This window comes from Chaetodon trifascialis, chromosome 24 (assembly GCF_039877785.1).
Source record: "Chaetodon trifascialis isolate fChaTrf1 chromosome 24, fChaTrf1.hap1, whole genome shotgun sequence".
In the NCBI taxonomy this organism is placed as follows: domain Eukaryota; kingdom Metazoa; phylum Chordata; class Actinopteri; order Chaetodontiformes; family Chaetodontidae; genus Chaetodon; species Chaetodon trifascialis.
In genome coordinates, this window is record NC_092079.1 from 5,518,699 (window position 1) to 5,535,029 (window position 16,331).

Below are 16,331 nucleotides of genomic sequence, written 5' to 3' on the forward strand. Positions count from 1 at the left end.
TCCTTCTTTGCATATTACAAATATTGTTCATTTCGCATGTTAATTAAACACAAAAAAACAGCAACAAAGGGAACAGGGCCCTGATTTAATCACCTGAGCGCAATGACAGGTGCAAAGCAGGTGTGCTGTTTCAGTTCAGGCGCAGCAGCCTAAAGAGGCTCGGACAGGATACAGGTGAGAGGGGCGTGGTGATGAGCGAACATGCTCTCAGCCAATCACATCACTGCTCGGAAACAGCTGACACGATCACAATCAGAGTGACACGTGAAGACAGGAGCTCAACGACTGGGAAGGCACTTCTCCAGGAAGTCGTCCTGTTGTCTGGATGGTGCAGAGGGAGCGCAGCGCTGCAGCCAGAGGCAGATGGTGCGCGGGATTTGCAAAGCGATGATAGAAAAAAATGATGTAAAGAGGTTGACGAAGCAGCTGATGTGACTACATCAATCCCACGCTATCTCAGCTTGAACTCTACTGTATCTGCGTCACCAACGGTCACATCATGTCGTATGATGTGACACAGCAGCATTTGCACCGTTACGCACGATGAAACATGAAACACGTTTTTGCTAGCATGTTGGAAAACGAGGCAGTGACACACAAGATTAATGAGCTCCAGTAACCCGACATCACAGCTTACATAACCGAGCAGGCCTTGGATTTACTCCCGTCATTATCCCATGTCTCACAGTCCATCGACCTTCATCAAGACGGAGACATGACAAAGAAATACTGCAAGCCAAAGCAGAGAAGCTGGAAGGTTTGCTAGCCGCCTAACAGATATGAGATGACAAAAGCTCAGCCGCTGAATGCATGAAGTGGAAGTTCACACGACAGAAGATGAACAGGTTTATCCAGGTCTGGTTCCCTCACCGGCTGAGATGATCTTTGCTCAGCGAGGCTCAGAAAGGAAGTGATGATGTCACCCAGCTGAGGCATTTTAAGCCGGTTAAAGATGAAAGCGTGATGGTCTTGTAAAGGCTCTCAGCCCCCACCGCAGATGCATTTAGGTTGAAAAGTGGAGCCGCTGACACCAACTGAGACATCAACAGCAGTGCGTGTCACCGGCTGCCAGACGGATGCTCACACACACAAACACACACACACGCGCACACACACACATAGTTACAACACGATAGATGATCAGGCTGCTCTGTCTCCCTAGTCTGGGTGACAGTGAGGGATTGCTGAGTGACAGACGGAGTACTGAAATTCTTTGATGGATGAGATAAGTGGGACGAGGCCTCTCACACACATGCACACACACACACACACACACACACACACACACACACACACACACACACACACACACACACACACACACACACACACACACACACACACACACATTGCCTTCAGGGGAATTCAACTTGACAGGCAGCCAAGCAACAGGCTGAAGTGGTGACAGCGTGTGTTACCAGGCGCTCTGGCTGCCGAGCTCCGCCAGGTTGCACGTGTGTGCGTTTTTCCCGTCGTACATGCCGCCGTCATGACAGTAAGCGAGGAATGTGTGAGGAAAGGGTCTCCTGTAGTAATTAACCAGCCTGCTGCCCAAACGTGGGTCTCCAGCAGCAGAGCAGTCCGCCTCAGCTGATTTCAGGAAGCGACTGGGAGCCAAATCGACGTGAAAAATTGCAGCCGACAAGCTCTCTGCACAGGCAGCCAATCATCCAGACATTTTTAAAACCTCTCCTCATTCTTTCACTCAGCTGATTTTTCTCCCCGCGATGACTGATCAGCGTTCATGCCTGAGATGCAAATGCCAGCCTGGCATGAGCGAAATGTAAAAGAGGGACATCTGAAGGGGCCCGCAGAGAGGGTGAAAGCCGAGAGTTTTCGCTGTAATTGACTTCAAAACACCTTCTGCTTATCTTCCTCTGCTGTGCTCACACAGGCGGGAGAGCAGAGCGTCCTCACTGGGAAACAAAAGGAAGGAGGTTAAACTGAGGAGCCGGTGCATTAGACACATGACTGAGTCCAATGGAGCAATGCATGTCTGACTGCCTGCAGATTAGCCTTTATTTGATCATTGTATAAGAAATAGATTGCGATTTTAGGGACTGTGTGGAGAACAGAAAACAGGGAGGATATTCCAGTAATATAATACATCAAAACACTGACAGGAGGCCAGTGTGCATGAGTACTTTCAATACTTCACATACTTTAGCACATAGAACTTCTGCACCTCGACGTAAGAAACATTTTGAATGCAGGACTTTTACTTGGAAGGAGTATTTTTGTGGAAACAAGACTTTTACTTTGGTAAAGGATGTGAATACTTCTTTCACCACTGTTCAACTGTGGCCATGACTCATTTGAAAGTATTTTTAAAAAACTATCGTGACATTAACTACAAACAGGTGAATATCAGGCGCTCAAGACTGCACAGTCACCAGATCTCAACTCATTTCTGGAGCGATCATCATCACCAAACACGAAATGTTGCAACATATTTCAAAAGAACAGGTTTGAACTCCAGAGGAGCTCCAGAAATGACTGAAATTCGCTTTACGTTTTGATAACTATTCAACTTTTGCAGGTACGGCTGATTATTTTTCATTCTGACAGGTCCAGACAGTCAGTAATTTATACTGTCTGACCCAGAGGTCTCCAATGCGAACCTAAACAATCCACAGCAAGCAACACAAACACAACCGACGCTGACGCAAACGTTGCTTCGGTGGAATTTCTCCTCAGTATTACGACTCGTGTGCTGGATAATGATTCAGCCAAATGCTGACTCACTTCATCTGTCAGTCTGCACTTTGGAAATTACATATCATTTGTGGTTTAATCGGCCAAACAAGGCAAAGAGAGGGGAAACGGAGAGAGGAGAGTGAAAGAGAAGGAAGCAGAAAACGGTGAAGCAAATAAAAGGAAGCAAAACAGACAAATGGAAGCACTCCTTGGAGGTTTCAGCTCAGGGTTAAGCAAATAATATAATGTTGTGGCTGCTTCTGCAAAGACAAGACGCGTCCAGGTGCATCTGTCAAGTGCAGTGACATTGTGAATGCTTCCGTGCGTGTTTATCCATCCTTGTGACTGGCTTATTGTACAGTATGTCAGCGGCAGAGATTGTATCAGTGTCTTCAGAGTCATTAAAATGCACTGAAGTGTCACTCCTGGATATCCAGACTCCTGCAGCTTATTGTTGTTGCTGAAACACTTGAAAGGACAAGAACCTTAGAGTGGCAGTGGCAGTTAGGAGAAGGTGATTTTCATTAATTTAAAGCTGCGTTGTGAGAGCTGCGTCAGTTTTTAAAGCAGATAAATTGTTTAAACCATCATCTATTCAAGAAAAAATCCACAGTGACTGGATATTTGCTGGTTTTCTTTGTCCTCTGTGAGATTCATTTTGATGTGGCCCTAAATTTTAAAGGATGTTTTGGGAAGTGAGAGAGTTAGATGAGAGGATCTCTCATATCTGTATGCTAAAGATGAAGCTGCAGCCAGGAGAGGGTTAGCTTAGCTTAGCATAAACATCAGAAGGTGAGGGAAAACCAGCACCTCTAAAGCTCACCAGTTCACATGTTTTATCCTTTAACGATTAACCAAAGTTAAGACCAAGTCTAAGTTTTAATCTCCAAACAACTTCAAATTAAATGACATTAAATCCAGTCTTTAATCTCTACCATTACACTTCGATCCTCGCAAGGACATTTGAGCTCATGAGAGTCGGAAAGGTGAGATCTTCCACTCGTGCAGGCAGAGGATTCACAGACAGACTGTCAGAAACACTTTGCTGTCTTGTTCTCAGGGCCGGGCGATAATGAGAGTACGCAGAGATCAATTTCACACACACACACACACACACACACACACACACACACACACACACACACACACACACACACACACACACACACACACACACTCCTTCCCTCATCCTGTCACCTCTCCCTCCTCCTGCCTCCTCCACCTCTCTCTTTCTCTCACACGTTTTTATTGTCATTATTTCTGTTTCTCTTCCTCCGTCAGCTGGTCATGACAGACAGTTTTAGAGCCTTTAAAAATAGGCCCATCATCCACCTCTTCCACAATCTTATTTTAACTTATTTTTAAAATACTTCTTTTTTTTCTAATATTTCTCCAGAGCCAAATTTTAGCTTTTTTTTTTTTTTTTTTAGCTTTTTCTATTGCAAAAATAACTATATTTCAATTAGCCTCACATGCAATCATGTATTTTTCACAAATGTTAGCATGCCAACGCCTCAAACAAAGATAGTGATCAACATACAATACAAACACACTATGCTAAATATCTCAAACTCAGCGGGTTTGCATGTAGCTCAAAGCATATGTATGTGGTCTCAGCGTTTGGCCTCTCACTTTGAGATTATTCATTTCCTCTTGCTTGAGTTTATACATTTTAACCACCACATCATTCAGATTTACTATTGCTTTATTATCATTTCCCTTAGATTACTCAGTGTAAAACGGCTGTCATCTGTCTGCTTTCAAATCTGATAAGGACTTATCTGAGATATCATTAATTTATCGCCGCGTCTCTCAGGGAGGTTTTTGCAATCCCGTGTCACGCAATCTGTCATTTCTGAGTAAAGGTTAAGGAAATAAGTCATTGGAGCAGGCGGCTTTTATTGTAACAAAGCCAATGAGCACTATATCTTTCATCTCTCCTCTGGCTGATGACAGTGACAGGCCGAGGATGCCAGATGAGAGGGATGATCCTCAGAGAGTCGGCTGAAAGGTTAGAGTGGCCCCAAGCAGCATGGCTGATGAGGACACACGCACGCCGAAGACGCCTTCAGTCACGCTTACACACGCTGCACAGGCCCATTAAACAGCCCATAAAAACTCACATTATGCGTTCAGGATGGATATTACGGTGGAACATGACTTGAGCGGAGACGCTGGCTCTATGATGGCCGCTAGATGTCATCGGCTTTGCAGGAATTTGATCAGAAACCACTTCAAATTCTCACCTGATGATGGTGCTCGATGAAAAGTTCTGAAGAAGTCATCACAATTTCTCTACCACTCAACAGCTGTCAAAACACTTCACTGAAAAAACCCAACAATTTCAATCTGCTAGTGGCGCTAGAGTACAAAATCAGTACGACACAACATTTTTTGTCCGTCCATGCAGTAGAAGACATCGCCGTCTTTAGAGTCAGGCCACTAGCATGGCTGGAAACACATCAACGTTTCTGCTTTATAGCAAAGGCATGAAGCAAGACTCCTAATTGTGCAAACACAAGCCCAGCAAAGTGTCTGCATCGATTTCATTTGCCAATTACTCAATGGGGCCCATTTATCATCACCTTAAGCTTTCACAAACTTATCAGCAAGATGTAATAAGACCAAGGAGCAGTCTGTCTCCCTCTTCTCATTAGGACTCTGAAGAGATCCCCCCGAAGCTTAATTATTTATCTGCATTAATATCCCTTCAATTATTAATGATAGGTGAGTAGGTGTGTATGTGTGAGTGGGCCAAAGATCAGCCCTCCTTTACCTCAGCCTCCCTCCTGATTAATGGATGAGGGAGAGGAGCCCTTCATGTATTATTACTGCAGAGAGCATGGACCCTGGAGAGACAGACAGACAGAGGGAGAGAGGGTGGAAACCCGGTGAATGATAATCATTGTTTAGTGCACACACGTCCATTGCTGGCATTTCAATATTTGAAGCAGCCTGTACGGAAGAAAGATATCACAAATCCATCCCTGTTTGTGATATCTTCTTAATAACATTTGTCTGGCGCCACCGCAGATCTGCTGATTTGACACCTGTGGCACAAACAGTGGAAAACGGTACATCCGTCCCCTGGTTTAGTCGTGTGCTGCTGTTTTGACAATATTTGACGGACAAACTTTTAGTAGTTTTTCAGCTGTGGTTTTATTGGCTCTGTTTGTAGGAAGAGGAATATTTTAAAGTAAGCCCCTTCATCCTGTTTGTGTGTCACTAATATCCAATAATGAATGTTTCTTTTTAGCTTCCAACCTGTGTGTTTATTCCAGGTCAGAAAAGTTCCCTCAGTGTCTTTTTTCAGCTGCTTTACTCTGACATCTAGTGGACAAACGCGATATTGCAGAGTTGATATACATGGAAAACTCAAATACTTAACTTAAAACACACACACAAACAGAACAAACTTCCTAATAATCTGAATTAAGATGCCTCAATTTCAGCCACTTTCAACTCTTAATCTCTGCTGTTCTCTTGTGCCTTTGCTTGATCAGTTTCCCTTTAATACTTGTATCCCTTGATTAAAAATGCCTATACTGTATATACAGTGTAGCAACTGTATTATTTTTTGTCTGTTTCTATTTTATTTGATGGAATTTTATCACATGTTTTGCTCTTTTATTATTTTTTTGAATGTCGTTCTAATGTATTTCTTCAGCTGTGTTTGAAAGGTGCTGCACAGTGACGCACAGGTCCAAAAAGATGTGACATTTGCACATCAGAGTCACTAGATGTCGCCATAGCCCCATACTTGCTATTGACTTTCTGGGTTTCCAGATGTGGATCCTGAATCCCAGATGTTCACACACCGTTTCGTGCCAAGAACATGCTATAAAAATACGTTATCTACATTTAGCACCTGATTTAAATTAATCAACTTAAGAAAATCCTTTAGACTGGTGTGCAGGTGAGGATCACAGCTCTGATCAGTGAACTTTCACAAACATATAAAAACCATTAAAACACTCATGCAGAACCCTGCACGGCCTCCTGAGACCTAAACACTGTGAATGGTAACACCTCGGACTGCTGAGCGAGCTAAAACTGACAGGCTGACACTGCACGTTGATGATGTTTGGGCTGAAGCAGTGTGAATGAATGCGCCTGCACTTCCCACAGTTCTCCGCTAGGTGGCAGCACGAGCACGCGGCTGCAGCACCCAGCGACAGACTCCATCCAAACCTCCACAACGCTGCCCCGAGTGGCATCTGAACCCTGGAGCGGTTTTAATCCATCTGACAACGCGAAGAGGAGATTTGGGGTTTTCTGTTCGCGCAAACAAACCACATTTATCTGAAGAAAAGACAAGAACACAGGAGCGTTCAGAGAGGAGACACGAGCCGACAGGTGAAGAAAGGTGTGTGGAAGAGCTGCAGAGCTTAATTTTCACTGCTGGGGAGATGACCACAGTGTTGATTAAAAACCTTTTGTGGTGTAGTAAGAAAATATAATCTGCTTTGATTATTTATCCTCAATATTTGATTAAAAAGCCTATTTTCTAACGGACTAAATTTCGATCCAATTATTTTAAGTAGTGATTTTTTTTTCTTTGTTTGTTTTTGCTTTGTGTAAATCTGATGCAAACAGTAAACATCGCCCTCAAGTCAATTTTTGGGACGGTTTTGATTGGTTGATTTTGCTGAGAGGTGGATTATTTTTTCACATATCACGTTTTCATTTGTACCCATGCTACTGGCTTTTGGATGCCAATATATTCAATATTAGAAATCAAACAGATTAATTTTGGAATTAATCTGTTTGATTTCTAATATTGAACTCAGTGTTATTTTTTTTTTCTTTATATAAAAAAAATAACTGTAAAAAAATGTATTATCTCTTTTACAAAAAAAAATTCAAACACACTGTTTGGGTGTGTTAGTACAGGAAAACAAAGTACATTGAGGTAATTAGATGAATTAAAGATAACAGGAAGCGAATAGTTTGCACTGTTACTCTGTGTTTGGCTCTTTCAAACACACAAATAAATCTCAGGCTGCTCTTTAGGCAGGCCTGTAATGTGCCTGATCCTCGGCCACAGAACAAACCAGAATGAGGAACCAGATCTGAAGAGGAAAAGAGATGATCAATCAAACGCAGAGCAGTTTGCAAAGATAGTTTCCCTTCCTTTAGCAGTCGGGGTGCATTGTCTCCTCTCGTCCTGCACACGGGACGCAGATTATCAAGTGAAACGTGCAGACATGATTTTCTTTTTTGTGCGTCTGCTGCAGCCTGCACACTGTCAGGCCTTTACTTCTCAACAAGAGGCTCATCATAAAGAGTGCGCGTGCGGGTGCGCGCGTGCATGCGTGTGTGTGAGTGTACCTGCCGCTGAAGCACCTCCAGTATATAGGCTACTCAATAAAACCGGGGCTGCGATCCGTCAGTGCATTTATCATCCTATTACGGCGACAAATCCGGCTCCCAATACATGAAAGGTAAAATGAATTACCAACGTTAAGCCGTCAATAAAGTCATTTCTGCAAATGGTGTCTCCGAGGGCCCCCGCTATTATTCAACAAGCTTTATCAGCACCTTGGAAATTACGCGGCTTGTAGCGCGGCCCCTGCTTCACTTTGATTAAGGGCCCTGCCAGGGACCGGTGACAGCGCTTTTGACTCGGGTTTTATTCAGCCTCGCTCCCCGTGATGAACACCGGGCTGATCAGGCAGAATGAAGACTAATTAAAAGCTATAAATTATCTTTTGCAGCCCCTCTCAAGGAGCCTCTCGTTGCGGCGATAAGAGCAGACTGAGTGCTCATTTACCCACAATGGCTCTGCGGCTAAACAGCATATTGATACTGTCCTAATTGGAATTTAATTAAGTAGCCATGGCTTCCCTCTCCAGCCCGTGGGATAAAGATTTCACTGCGGCGGTGTTAAACATCAACACGTCCCCACTTCCCTGCTGTTGCTTTTATGATTATTAATATTATTATTTCAAATGGCCAATTAGAGCCTGGTGGCAATTTTATTCTCATTGTGGGGATTTTCCAAAACGCATCATCGAGTCACACTGCTGCTCTCTGGGCCCCGTTGTGTTTCTAAAAACTTAAATCATTAATGGAGCCACAGAAAGACAAGAAAAAGAAAACGGAAAAGAAATGCCAATGACGCTGAAAATGACTAAATAGATATATTTAGGGACGTCTGGCTGTAAAAATGACTGACTTGTGAGTATGAGCGTCCAGTCTATTCTGTTCCCAGCTCTTAATCAAAATGAGCAATTTCATCCACACACGACCTTAATTTTTAGACATATTTAGGCTAATGAGGCTAATTGTCTTTTCTGTGTGAGCAGTCAAATATCTAAAAGGAAATTCAAAGCCAACTCGAGGCCTGTGAAAGAAATTTTTGCATTATGTAAAGAGGCAAAACTGCCCGGTAATGAGCGTGTAGGCGGTGAGATATCGCACACAAAAATCTCAGTTCTCATAAATTAATTTGATTATGTTGAGGTTTTTTTGTTTTTATAGATGAATCTCCATTTAGCATGTAGCCTAAGTGAATAACAGTCCATAAACCCATAAATGTGATTTAATAAAGCGCATTTAAATGAAAAAACGTACTTTCTGTCGCTCTGTGGAACACTTACAATGGTGGCTGTCCCGCTGTTGTTTTTGTTTTGCTGTGTACATGTGTACGCACGTGCGCCTCAGCAAATATCGATCGAACTACGCGCGGACGGTGCGCGCGCGTGCTTGCTCCTGGCGCATCCCGAGCCCTTATTGGACGTCGTCGATCGTGACAGGGACGATCTCCGCGCCGGATTGGCTCGCCGCACGTGTGTACGCGCACACGTGCTTCCGGCTGGGTGTAAGAGAAAGGGAAAAAAAACACACACGGGGGGAGATAACGGTTTTAGGAGAGTTTAGGAAGAGCGAAACACAGATATTATGCTGCGCCGGGGAGAGAGGCAGGGACACCGCTTATAACGTGGAGCTGTTCGCTATGCCAGGGCTCGGAGTGCTATTAGGAGACGTAGGTGATTTTAAAAATTAACACAGGTATTTATTCGTTCTATTTTAGCGAAGCGGCTTGTTTTTACATGCTGTTCGTCTAAATTGGATACCGATAGGGGGGCGGGAGAGCGAGCAACAAGTGGAGTTTGGCACGGAGAGGCCAAAATTTCTCACCGTCACCAGCTATGGAAGAGCAAAAGGAGCCCAACAGCAGCCGGGACTCGACCGAGGAGGAGAGCATGTCCCTTTCGCCAAACCTCCCATCCCCTCCCCTGATTTTACCCCACCAGGCCGCTCAGCAGGCCCACAGAACCACGAACTTTTTCATAGACAACATCCTCCGGCCGGACTTCGGCTGCCGAAAGGAGCCGAGCTACCGCGACCGGAGCCAGACGCCGGGCAGAGAAAACGTGAACCCGCTGGGAGCGAGGCCGCCGCACGCCGGCAGCCTCTGCCTGGACTCAAACTGCAGCAGCGACAGCGCCTCGTCGTCGCCCTCCTCCGCGTCGTCCTCGTCCACGTCCTCCTCGCCTTCGTCCAAGCAGAACTCGTCGAAACAGGGCGAAGCGGCGAGCAACGGGACTGGCAGATACGCAGACAGCCCCTCGTCAATTATGGTTATGAGCGGCAGCAATGGAGGATCCCCGTCCAGCGGAAAGGAAGCCCAGCCGCTGCTGTGGCCCGCTTGGGTTTACTGTACACGGTACTCGGATCGGCCCTCATCTGGTAAGGCGCTAGTAGTCTCCGAATTACACCGCCTGGGGTGTTTAGGCACCGGGGAACTTTTTCTTCGGTTGACTCTTCTGTCCTCCAGCATATACCTGCTTTCACAATCTTTGTCCACCTGTTATTGGCACGAGGCGATTCAACGTTGGCGTATTATTAATAGTGAATTTTTCTGCAGCGTGGTTTTAATTCAGCCAATCAAAGCCGATGATTTAAAAAAAAAATTGAAATAAAATATTAAACAGCCATTATTAAATAAACATGATTATGGATATGAATGCAGAGCGTGCAGGGGAAGCATAAGATCACTGAAGTAAACGCACGCAGATGGCAACACAAAAGTGCATTATGGGCTATGGAGTCACATAATTGTAACAGGGCATTTAGAATTGGTCTGCGCAAAAATCGGCATGTTCTTTTACGCAATTCAGTGCAATTTCATCTCTTAATGCGCCAGTTTTCCTGAATAAATGTACAATTGTGTCCCCATGTCTTGGCCAAATTTAGTTTGTTTTCGTTGGGTGATTTCTTTCGCAGTTTCTCTCTTCGTCAGCACATGTTCACAAAAAAATATAATGAAAGGTGATAATTGTGGAAAATGGAGCTGAGTTAGTATCAGGCTGCAAAATTTGGGTTTGGCGTGCACGGAGAAAAGCATTGCATGGTGCTGCAGTGTTTCACACCTATAGTACAAAAATATCAAGCATGGACGGAATATTAAAATGGAATTCGATTGCACAAATATATTAATATGACTTTTAAAAGGCTATAAAACAACGTCACACCATCACACCCATCAGCCTGGAATGTCTGTCATTTCAAAATAAAAGAGAATATTATTCCAGATTTGATTTTCTCCCCATTTGACCCAAATAAATTACGCCAAAGGCTTATTTTCAGATGTAGTGTTTAGTAGATTTTCTCAATTAGTAACATGAGTGTTCTGACTTTACAGTGATTTAAAAAATATATAATAAATAATGGGGATGTGCTGATGGATCAGAATCTCCTCCACTGTTGTTTTATAAGAAAAAAAATCCCAAGTACACCAAAAACGTGATCATTTCAGAGAATGTCTTAATTTAGAGAGGTTTTCTCACTGTTTGTTTGTTTGTTTTGTATTTATTCACTCCACACCCTGCTGCCTTTGACCCTCAATGGTTTTGTGACTGTCAGCTCATGTTGGTCCAGATTCATGTGTGTGATTCATTCAGTGTTTGGTGACGCAGTTGGAGGGCGGAAAAAGGATGCATCAGGGTGTAGTTTACATCTGAAAGAGGACAGAACGTGTTCTCATAATAATAGAAAAAGAAAAAAAAAAACTACTGACCACACAAACTCCAGGGCTCACTGTTAGTATCATTTTACACAATATGTACTAATCTGGTGAATAAACCTGAACAATAATATAGATTGTAGGCTACATTAAGGTTGCTTGAACGTGTGTGTGTGTGTGTGTGTGTGTGTGTGTGTGTGTGTGTGTGTGTGTGTGTGTGTGTGTGTGTGTGTGTGTGTGTGTGTGTTAATCACTACATGGTCCGTGATGGTTTTCAAGGGTTTGTACTTTTCATGGTCATGACGGTGTTACAGTGATGATGGATTTACTTTGGACTTTATCGTCTTTTCTCCTCTTGTTTATGTATTTTCTGGGCCCGCACGCCATCCGGGTGGATTATTCTGCTTCCTTGCAGCCTCCCTTTAATTGCGTGGTCGCCATTGTATAAAATTAACAGTCATCTTATGTCAGTCGTGTCTGACTGCACGATGCGTTGACTGCAGCGTGCTAAAATCCCCTCACAATGCGGGCAGTGAGTCTAACTACAGGCTCTGTAATGACAGTGTGCGCTCCGACGCCGCTCGAGCTGTGCGACCAAGTCACCGTTGCATTTTTGTTACTTGAGCCGTATTTGACGCACGCACCTCGGCCAGATGTGTCCTCACGTCAACGCGGCGCTGCAGCCACGTTTAGATGATGAAGTAGCCTCGGCCCGGGTGGATTCCATGAATTGCGCTGCAGAATTTGGGAGTTTTGCAACGAAATCCGCGTTGGCGTGGAGCTGTGAAGGCAGCAGCGGGACTCTTGTCAAAAGCGACTTCTTTGATATGAACCGTGGCAGCGGGTTGCTGCTTGTTCTGGCGCGGGAACAAGTCAGATGTGACGGGCCTGCATCAGAGGCCTGCTAGGATCTACTCTACGTCTGCAGATCAGACGTCTGCGCTGTTTCCCATCGCAACAAAACCAGCCTGTTCATTTTACAAACTCATTCTAAGCGTGTGCAGGAAGTTTCTGGTGTTGCCTGAAAAGGCGTCGTTCTGTCTTCTTCTGAATGCATTAAAGCCATGAACACACATCCGTGCCCTGAGGAGGCCAGATATTCTAATATTAATTAATAAGCTTGCGTTAATGTAAGGCTTTGCAACATGAACCGCGGTGCAGTGCGTGGCGGAGGAAAAAGTCAATATTTATTATTATTATTGATTAAAAGCGGGGGAAATACTGTCATCCACCCTTGATTTGTCGTTGCTTTTCGCACACCACCAAGCCACTGCCCTGAGTCAGCAGCAGGCAGGAGTGTTTTCTGACTGTGGTATTTAGTTGTGTTGTAACACTGACTAAACGCTGGTTTTAGGACCAATAGCCGGCCGTGTTTTTACTGTAACCTGAGCCCAAACTGAACTGGAGTGAAGCAAGCCGCTCTCGTCCCAGGATGGCGGTGAAATCATTCTAAAAAATATCCATTCAGGACAGTTTTCAGTGTGCTTTACGCACCGAGCAGCGCAGAAGCCGCTTTGGTGACCTACATTTGATCATATTGACAGATCATAAGGCGCAATCATCACTCATCAGAGGGACGCTCAGTCGATACAAGCAGGAGATTTGATGGTCGTGCTCGTGGTGCAGCTGTAGAATAAATCTTTTATTCCCACTGTTGTTTCTACACCAGGCCCGAGGACACGGAAACTGAAAAAGAAGAAGAGCAGCAAGGAGGACAAGCGGCCCAGGACAGCGTTCACGGCCGAGCAGCTGCAGAGACTGAAAAACGAGTTCCAGGCCAACCGCTACATAACGGAGCAGCGGAGACAGTCTCTGGCCCAGGAACTGAACCTGAACGAGTCCCAAATTAAAATCTGGTTCCAGAATAAGAGGGCCAAGATTAAAAAGGCCACCGGCTACAAGAACGGCCTGGCCCTGCAGCTCATGGCTCAAGGACTGTACAACCACTCGACGACCACCGTGCAGGAGGACAAGGAGGAGAGCGAGTGAGGGGCCCGGACTTTTCCCTGCCGAGGGCCGCATCCTGACTCTTTTGGCTTTTGGAGATAATAATAATAATTAAAAAAAAAGAACTGGAAGTGGGGGAAACGCTATTTAAAACACAGATTTCTGTTTACGGTAACAGTATATGGACATAATTCTATAAATGAACGATCGTTATTAAAGTTTATATAGCCACACAGTTACCATGTTGTATACAGTATATTTAATTTCAGGCTCATCTCTCATCCGGATCTTTTCAGCCTGTTCTCTTTCTTTTTAGGATGTCTAATTGGCTCTATAGGTTTTTGTGCCCCCCCGCTCTCATAGTTGCGCCACATTTTCCTTCAACACATCAGCCCGCAGACTCAAACAAGCCAAAGATTTTAATATGCTCACATGTAGTCTGAAATAAAGGAAGAGAACGGTTGATGGATGGCCTACACTTTTCTTTCTTCCATTCGTTTCCACTGATGATGCGGGAGAAAAGCGCAGAACCGCGTTTTGGGCGATAAAAAAGATTAAAACTTGTTATTCAGTATACATACCCTGATTGAAATTTCTAAGGGGAAAATTATGTTAAAACGAAACTACTATTAATATTATTTCCTCACTTAAACCAAACAACGAGCAGGGCTTTAACTGGCCTTCCCAACATTCTTATAAAACGCCCACATGAACATAAAATAAAGCTGTAAAAGAACTGAGGGCAGAACATTTAAAGGAGCAAACCGCAAATTAATAACAGGCTTTTCAATTCGGCCTGGCTGCATAGCTGTAAAGACGTGGATTATTTAAAATGTGTATTATTTTTACATTTAAGAGAGGTGATTGGGCAAAGGCTAACATATGAAAATACAGCGCGCATGCACGCACATACACACGTCCCATGTCACAGTTCATCTTTCACGATATGACACTGCTCGTTTCTCCATAATGGATAATATTTCACCTATTAATCTATTCTGGGCCTTTGCAAGATTTACCATCTCTGCTACTTTCACTCAGAGAGACTCTTGCAGGAGCTTTAATGGAGTGAATACGTTTGTGTCAGTGGACAATGTCTGTGGGACACCCTGATGTGACCTCAGGTTCAGGTTTGATAGAGCCTGGCTGTGAACTCTGTGACATGGCGTGTGTGTGTGTGTGTGTGTGTGTGTGTGTGTGTGTGTGTGTGTGTGTGTGTGTGTGTGTGTGTGTGTGTGTGTCTGAAGGTCAGCGAGGGCAGACAAAGGGTCTCTGCAAAAAAAAAAAAAAAAAAGTCTGATTTTGTGAAAGTTGTTTGCACTGTCTAACTGTTATTATGCCAACAAGAAATGGGAGGTTTTGGATGTTTCAATGGGACGCTGGAGGGGAAAACAGACTAAACTCAGCTACAAACACTAATGATTTTAGTTGTCCCATCATCATCTGTGGCAGAAGAGATAAATGTTTATATCCTGGAAGTCTCAAATTGATTAGGGCAAGGTCTTTTCAAGGGGAAAGCTGGATAATTACTTCTTACTACTCAAAGTATTTCAAATAAATTATTTCTCCTATTCGCTTTTATGGAAATATCCTCAGCAATGTGTTTATATGAGTCACACACACACAAAAGATCCAAGATCAGGCGCATTTTTTCCTTCCCTTTTTATCCGTTTCCAGTTTTCATTTGCTCCATGTAGTTTACACTGATTCTAACCAGTATTCAGTGGGTGTAATCCTGCTTTTTTCAGCCAAATATGAGGCCCAGCCCATCCTTCTGTTGCAAAAAGCCTTTTCTAACAAGTCATCTTGTGTAAACTGAGGCTTAAACTTTAGATGCAAACGGCCCGTGAGCTCAATTTCTTTTCAAAGCTTCCACTATTTGTGCCGAATAATTTGCCAGGATAATATATTAAATTTTTTCTTCCTAACACATACAAATACGCAGGAGGAGAGAGCTCACCTTGATTTGATTGTTTATTTCATGAAAAAGCGAATGATCTAAGGGGGCGTTTGAAGTGACGCACGGTCAAGCAGCCACACAGAGCGGCGTGGTTCATATCATTTCTGTTTGTTAGGTCGCTTACATACAACTGATCGCGGATCGGATTATTTAATTAAGAGCTAACAAGCCTGCAGAGGTCTGCGGCGGAGGAGTTCACGGCCTCCGCGTTTCAGGCTTTTTAATTATTTCAAATGCTGCCGCTGCGTTTGCGTTCAGCTCTGCCTATGGAGCAGAGATTTAATAAGCGCGCAGCACAGCGTGCTAATAATTGATTTCAATAATGACGAGCGGGGATTCGCCGTGAGCTTATAGGCAGGTTTTTCTGAAGGTCTCGGATTTCATTAAGGTTTCATCTTTAAAATTTGGCCTTATTTATTTAATTAGCCTCTTCATGACGATACGCACAGCTTCAGAGCAGGCTGGGTATGTGTGCAGCGCCTGTTAATGGGTGCATTGAATTGCGCTGTTTAGAAAAAGGCTGACACCACAAGAAGTGAGCCCAACATACGATTTTACCCACAACATAGCAATTTCTATTAAATAAGAAAGTTCAGATCTAACGTCTGGATTCTTGTTTTTCTATGTTGAACTGCAGCAGTTTGGTAGGTTCAGGTAAACTGTCTGTAGCTATCAGGCCTCCCTGCAGCAGAAACCTCCAGGGGTCCTTAAAGGGGGTTTCCTGGGGGTCCATAGCAATAATGGGAATAATTTAAT

At 44.0% G+C, this 16,331-nt stretch overlaps 1 protein-coding gene across 1 annotated transcript; it reads left to right on the top strand.

Moving 5' to 3' along the window:
* The first annotated feature begins 9,553 nt into the window (after window positions 1-9,553).
* LOC139351971 (homeobox protein engrailed-1-B-like) lies at window positions 9,554-15,231 on the top strand. Its single transcript, XM_070993894.1, has 2 exons — window positions 9,554-10,392; window positions 13,338-15,231. Exons 1-2 carry the CDS (start codon window positions 9,852-9,854, stop codon window positions 13,655-13,657), a joined length of 861 nt encoding a protein of 286 aa, XP_070849995.1. The 5' UTR covers window positions 9,554-9,851; the 3' UTR covers window positions 13,658-15,231.
* Window positions 15,232-16,331: the final 1,100 nt, after the last annotated feature.